We start from the raw sequence: 7,138 nt of genomic DNA, 5'->3' as shown, positions 1-7,138 counted from the left end.
TCACTTTGTGCCTCGTCCATCAGCTTGAGCTGCTCTGGGGTTAGATATTATCTCCTTGCTCCTAAAGGCATAGTTACCCATAGCAATTGTATATTATAAACATATTGCCTATCTGCAATTGCTTCCTGTCCCTTCAACTCACCCACACAGTCTAACTCATGTTGCACTGCATCATGGGGAGTTGTCTCCCATAACTCCCCATGATGCAGTGATCTCCCTTCATGAAAGGGAAATTGCTGAGCAATTATTGATTCTAATGACCACATGCCTACAGAAAGCTGCTGTTAATATCGTTTTTCCTGCTCTTATTGTGTGAAACATTCATGTTTTTGCTTTTCCTGCTGTTAATGATCTAATGACGGGTTCTCCTTTGAGTACATTGAGCAGCAGGACACTAATATGGCAAACAAACTGCCTAATTGGCAGTTGGCAATACAGTTGGCTGGTTTGGAAGAAGAGTACTGCATGGCCGTGCATCTGCTTCAGAAAGCTACCAACTGCTCCTCCCTCCTCTGTAGCAGGGATGAAGTATTTGTTTAACTGGGCTACAAACATTGTTCTAATATGCCTATAAATAGCTATAGTAGCTAAATAGCTACTTCGGCCTGTCTGTCTGGTCTGGTTGCTGGATTCCTAAACCGAATGCATATCTCTGAATCCTGTTCTAGGTGTATAAGCCGTGGCTGACTGCAAAATAAAAATAAAAAACATAAAAAATGAAAAATTGTAGAGAAAGCAAATTGATAAATTCAGGATATGACACAAATTTAGGATAACTATCACAGCAGTGTCGTTGTGTGAGGCTTAGTTTTCTAGTTTTTTATTCTTAGTTAATATATTTGAGCATTAGTTAATTTTTTGTGTTGTTTTATTTTTTCAGAGTTTTTTGTGATTGAAAATCTGTTAGTATTCATACCTGTATGAGTCTCCTTTGATTACTTCCTGTTTTACTTTGAAGGACAGCTTTCTTACATGTCCTATGTTAGGTTTTCTCCACAACCATCTGGACAATAGATGGTTGTAAAAACATTTTCTCAGTTTCTGCTGTAACCTTGTTGTTAAATAACTCACCGATTACTGTGAAAACTTGATTAAAAAATGAATAGTCTTTAATCAGATAAAGCTTTCTCATGCAATTCTGTGAACGTAATATTCGTATTAATATTACCAAAAAACCGGCACCAACAATAACACATGTATACATTCACCAGGCTCTGTTTTTTAAAGGTAAAATGCAACAACAATGTAATTGATATTACAAACAAAATAATATGCATTCTAAGTTATTTGTAGAAATTCACATTAACATAAATGTTTAGGATGAATAATTTGTTGAAGCAGCTGCCTTTCATACGAGGTATCAAAGTCATGTAGACTGTAGTAAATCTGTTTACTGACTCAAGATGCTGGCACTGTGACATGTGCCTGTCATTTTATCACTATTGAAGTGGTTGGTGTGATACCACTGTAGCAGGATCAATGGCCTGTAGCGTGTGTTGGACTTTTCGTCTCTGATGTGATGTGATGGGGTGTTTCCTTTTGTCTGTTTTTCTCAGATTGCGATTTTGTCTTGCGACAGAAGCAGATGACATTGAAGAAGCGGCAGTGGCATGTTGCACACGAGTCACAGCAACCGGACTGAGGCAAACAGCTTTGAGCGAGCTGGGAGCATTTGATCTTCACAGGATTTGGCCTCACTTTAGCAGGAGGACAAATCTCATTTTGAGCAGCAGGACCGCCTCTGGGCTTCTGTGAGGTGGGGAGAAAAACAAAACAGATGGCGAGAGCATCAGAAAAGCCATCTGACTCCTCTGGATCCTTATAGTAATACTGCCTCCAAAGACTGAAAGCTTTGACTGTGGGTACCCACAGCACACAGTAAATGCTAAACATTTTTGACCATTTTAAGGATTGATTGAAATAACGTATGACTAAAACATGAACATGTATATGTTTTGTTAGACTTACAGATTAACAGCACAGATCTTGAACTTACTGGCACAAGAATCCTCTGTCGTTCATAATGTCCTCTCCTGGCAAACAGAGGCCTCACCCTGATTTCATTCGTAGACCCTGTTGAAACAACATCAAACTATTTTCTTACTTAAGAAGATCAACAAACCTTCTCTTTACTTTCCTGTTTTGAGGGTTGTCTCATTTTTGCCCCTGTAGTGCACCTGTTGTTAATTTCCTTAACACCAAATCAGCAAAAACTGATGAACAATGCCCCTCTGCTACTTAACTCAACACATCAATATCCCCAAAGTTTAACTGACTTGATGATGAACTCTGATCAACAAACGTTTCTTTAAATTGTTGATTTTTTAAAGTTCTGAATCAGGAAAAGGCAAGTTTTTTGTTCAGAAAAGAGTAAAATAATACAACAGAATCAAAATGTACGCACATAAATGAAAGTACAACTTCTAGAGTTTGTTTCATGTCACACAAAGTGCATTTTTATAATAATTTGTTTAAGTCACGAAGCACTGGCGCAGCAAAGTTACTGTTCTGTTCTATAACTTATTAACGGCAAAGCTACAGATGAGGATTAGGGCACCTCGGGAAAAAATATATCAACATAGAAAATAAATCTGGTTTTATTAATATCATATGAGATAAAAAATATTCTGTAAATTTGTTTTAATCCATGTAATTTGTCACCTCTTTGGCCACCAGAGGGCCTCAATGTGATCCTCTAAGTTAGACGTCTAAATCTTTTTCCCACTAAAGAGCTGCAAATCATCTCCGATTTATTTAATTAGACACACACGCACGAGATATCTGGATACCCAAGAGCTGAGCAGGCAGGCCCATAAATTCCTCCAAAACTGTAACTGAAAACATTTAGTGACATAGGCCCGAGGTCACATATCTGAGACTGCTGAAAAAAATGTAAAACGGTTCACATCAGGGGTATATGACAGTGCATGAATGTATACTGCTATAGAGACAGGTCAACTCTCAATTTGCAGCTCATATAATTTTATGGCAGTAATAAATCACTCCTCAAATAGATGAGACAAGATTTGCCTAGACACTGGTGGATCTCTATAGATAAGCAGCCGCAGCAACCTCACACCCTGCTTAGCAGGAAACTCTGAGACTGACAAGGTGATTTATTCGCCCACAAGCTGTCAGTTCTAGACAGGTGATAGAGGTGCCCGGAGCTTTTACTGCCGCGTGTCTTCCCCTTCTTATGTGAAATCCTGATTTATGTTTTAATAACATGAATAATAACACGGATGTAAAATGTATAACCCCCCAAAAACAAAATGCTTTAACCACTTGATATTAAAACTTGATCAATCAGCAGGAAATTAATTACACAAATAAGATTAATATTATTGTTATTATTATTGAAGACTCCCATAAAGTGTTGTCATGTTGATATACGCTTTCATAGGTGATGCCAGCTGTACCGTTATGCGCTACGAGGAGTGGGCCTCCTCCTCTGCGGCTCATGTTGTGCTGATGAATCATGGGAGATGCCTGACGTTTTAAACACCCTTTAAACTCTTTAAGTGGAAAACGTTTGGTGGTGCTTTGATCCCCGACTGTAATCCTAGCAGAGCGCACTTCTGCAGTTAAGAGTAAGACTTGTCTAACTTTGCTAAAATTACACAGCAGTAAATCTGAACGCACATAAATCAGTCACAATAAAAAAGATAGCGAACTCAAATACTCTAACTTTAAACACTTGTAAATCTGACCTAAGTGATATATCAGAAAGTGACACATCCCCACTGCTACTAAATATGCTTGTCATGCCCTTTGCTGCTTTAACTATGTGCAGACAATTGAATTTTTACAGTCAGCTTTGGAGTGTGTGGAAATACAGCACAGAAGTGGTGGTGGGTAAAGGTTTGATCGCACTGTGTGTAGGATAGCGTATTCAGAGCCATTTCATATACCAAGGTGTCGTTTACAGAGGATAATGGCTCGGAGATCAAGACACATATAAAGTGAGTGCTTTTTACAGCCTTTAAAGCAGGCATGTGCAATTCATTTTCCCAATGGGGAATCAAATGAAAGTACTATTTGTTTCACTGTGCAATACCATCAGAGGTGGGAGGTAACGAAGTACACATACTTCTGTGCTCAAGTAGAACTTTCCGGTATCTGAGGGCCACATCAATCAGCTGAACTCAGTTTTGCTCAATATTCATTTTTTTTAATCTCTTTATAAGTTTATAAAGGCCCCGGTTTCTCACGTGGGCCACTGGGAAAATTTATTCCCCACCTCTACTTTACTAAAGGCTGTTTTGACTTCAGGGATGAACACAGCCAAAAAGATAGAAAGACACAAATGTTCTGTTCTGTTCATGAAACTTGGTGTCTCACCACCATTTGTAACACATTTTTGTCACAAATGTGACATCAAAATGAACCCAGCAGCTGTCCCATATCCTCTAAGCACTCCCAGGACTCACACTAATCCTCACATTATGTGAGACTGCAGGTTAATTTCAGCAACGCCATTTTTTTTTTCTTATCAATTCATCCTGACAAATCACATTTAAACCACCCCCAGCTTTACTCTGAGACTGTTTAAGCGCACAACAGCAGCGTGATATAAAGGTGGCCACTTAAGGTGGTATTACGTCAGTCCTACTATACTTTTTGTCCCTCACCCTGTACAGCAGACTTGTGCAATTCTTTTTAAATAAATACATTTTATTTATTTTGTGTTATTATTTTTTATTTTTATAATAGCCAAAAACGAAGTTATCGGTTATTACTTTAATGAGGTCCAGCCATTATTACAGTCTGCTGTTTCTGCTGGCTTGTAAACCAGCAGCGACCTCGTGGTAAATTATAAAGTGTTATCCCACACACTCACCTGTGCCATGAGAGGCCTTCCTCAGCGGCACATCCCCGCGGGCAGCGGCTTCACGGTCGTTGATTCGACGACTTCCGAAGGCCAGCTGCACAATGCACAGACACAGCAGTGCCAGCTTCATCCCGACTCTAAGCTTCATCTCCCTCTTGACACACAGGACCCCTGACGGGAAAGGCCTTCCTTGTGTTGCGATGCCAGCTGAAGCCTTCAAACCCAACCTGTTACTTGGCTGGCCTGTTCTCTGTGTCCGCTTCTCACTCCTCTCCAACTTTAATATATTAAGGAGGCAGGCTCACACACGCATGGTACACACCCCACTTTGTCTCAGCGCCTTCAAACCACAGTGACCGACGGAGTCCCTTTATTCACTTTAAACAAATAGATTTGTTCTGCCTTTATATAAAAAAATAAATAAGATAACGGCTCTTACGCAAATAGAAAAAACATTTATTAGCCACTTCACAACATAAAGAGAGCAGATTTATTCATGCACATGTAACAGGATGAAATGTTGTTCCTAATAATCTGAAAGAAGTTACTAGTGTGTCTTTATTTGGATTTTATCTAAAGTCCAAGAGCTGAATTTAGAGAACATGATTAAGCTGTGAGACAGAACACAGACTGGCAACCTGTGACGGATGTTTTTATGTGATAACTTTGTCCATGTGGAATTTATCTAATTGTATTCCTGTTGCCTTCCCCTGAAGCCTTGAGACATGAACGAGGATATAAAAAGTTCAAACTTCTTCAGTGAACCTTGCCTTTTGTAGGTTGAAGAAAGCACACACGACGGAAACCTGCAAACTGTACGTGACATTCAATTATTATACAACAACACTTCACGAAGGAAGAAAGTTCAGTCATAATATCAAAGAAGCTTTTAATTTGAAACGTGTTTAAAATGATTGGCAGCGGATTTAAAGGACATGTAACAATATCTCCTTTCCATGCTGACAAAGCGAGTCAGAAATGAAAGGCAGCAGCTTGGCCTTAAGCTCCACATTGCACTCTTATATAGCTGCAGTAGATATGTGTTTGTCTGCTTGGTGGGGATTCTTGGTCAGGACTTTATCAAAATATATATTTAGCTGTACTTTGTGACTTATACTCCCTGTGTGCCCGCTGGTTATAAAGAAAGCGTTAAACCCATGGATACATTTATAAGACACAAGAGCTACATTTTCAGTCTCATGTACATAATAAGAGCTTCATCTGGCATCCACATGTTAATACAGCCACAATAAAATCTTTGACTTGGTGAATAATGAGTCTGATAAAGCGTTTTATTATCAGAGAGACTCTATTGTTGCTTAAAATCCATTCAATCACCAACCCCTCCCCTTAAAAACCGTGGCCTCCGAGCTCTGAAAGGTCTGTGGGGAGATCCTGCAACTGATTATCTTCTAATAGGTAATCGATGCTCACAGTTCTGTTGCAGTTTGTGCTGAGTTGTATAGCGAGCAAAGATATTTCAACTTGAGCACATTATGAGCTCAAGAGTTCAAAGAAATCAATCAATCAAGCAGATCTTAAAAAAAAACATACTTACCTAAATGTTTTGAGTTTCCATGACAGTTTGTCTCTTTTGGAGTTGCTTAAGCAGATAATTCTTGACTCTTATGCAAGATGATTGACAGGACTGTGCAGTTCTTAAGACACCCTTCATTTCTCTGTATTGTTTTTCCTGGTAACCAGATTCTCTTTTTTCCTCCAGGGTTTCTGGAGCTGTTTCAGTTTTTTCTTTGGCTCTTTGGCTGCTCTTTCACTCATTTTTAGTTCAGTCCTTGTACCTGATCATTTCCCTCTGACAATGGTCAGGTACAGGTTCTTGATGTTATTGTTTGCAAGCCATTTAACACTGACTCATGAATTGTTCAAGCATAAAAAGGCACTGAGTGTATGAACCAATGCTGTGTCTACAAATAACAGCTCAACTTAGCAAAGCATGATTTTAAATTGTGTCTTTAGGCATTTTGTTACTAGCTGTGGTACGTAAAGGTACACAAGAACTGGACTGAAAATTGGTGGCAACAGGTCTGATGGAGTAATGAATCCCAATGAAACATTTCTGGTTCAAAAAATTGTCGTATGAAAAGAGGAGGTCAGAAGTTGTGGCGAGTGTCTACAACCATTTGTAAAACATGTAGGAAGCTCTGTGGTTTCAGCCAGTGGTGTTGGGATCTAGTTAAAACTGATGAATTACAGAGGCAGAGAAGTAGATTTTGTTCCACTATTCAACACCATCAGAGGTGGGACGTAACGAAGTAATAGTACTTTGTAGAATTTTCAGGTATCTTT

At 39.1% G+C, this 7,138-nt stretch overlaps 1 protein-coding gene across 1 annotated transcript; it reads right to left on the bottom strand.

The window, feature by feature from the left end:
- Positions 1 to 1,136: 1,136 nt before the first annotated feature.
- On the bottom strand, positions 1,137 to 5,188 carry LOC147322704 (uncharacterized). The gene is made up of 3 exons (XM_086305221.1): positions 4,841 to 5,188; positions 1,997 to 2,073; positions 1,137 to 1,749 (listed from the first exon to the last, which is right to left on the bottom strand). Exons 1-3 carry the CDS (start codon positions 4,977 to 4,979, stop codon positions 1,477 to 1,479), a joined length of 489 nt encoding a protein of 162 aa, XP_086161347.1. The 5' UTR covers positions 4,980 to 5,188; the 3' UTR covers positions 1,137 to 1,476.
- Between the last annotated feature and the right edge of the window lie 1,950 nt (positions 5,189 to 7,138).

This window comes from Aulonocara sp. 'chitande type north' Nkhata Bay, linkage group LG9 (genome assembly GCF_057382095.1).
Source record: "Aulonocara sp. 'chitande type north' Nkhata Bay isolate Kocher_YH1m ecotype deep benthic linkage group LG9, A_spYH_male_GT1.1, whole genome shotgun sequence".
NCBI classification, from domain to species: domain Eukaryota; kingdom Metazoa; phylum Chordata; class Actinopteri; order Cichliformes; family Cichlidae; genus Aulonocara; species Aulonocara sp. 'chitande type north' Nkhata Bay.
This window is presented reverse-complemented; position numbering and strand designations above follow the sequence as displayed.

Coding starts and splice junctions, on each gene's coding strand:
- LOC147322704 (XM_086305221.1), bottom strand. CDS start 4,979: ATGAAGCTTAGAGTCGGGATGAAGCTGGCACTGCTGTGTCTGTGCATT. Junction 2,074..4,840: donor GAAGGCCTCTCATGGCACAG/GTGAGTGTGTGG, acceptor TTGTTTCAACAG/GGTCTACGAATGAAATCAGG. Junction 1,750..1,996: donor GACAGAGGATTCTTGTGCCA/GTAAGTTCAAGA, acceptor CCCACCTCACAG/AAGCCCAGAGGCGGTCCTGC.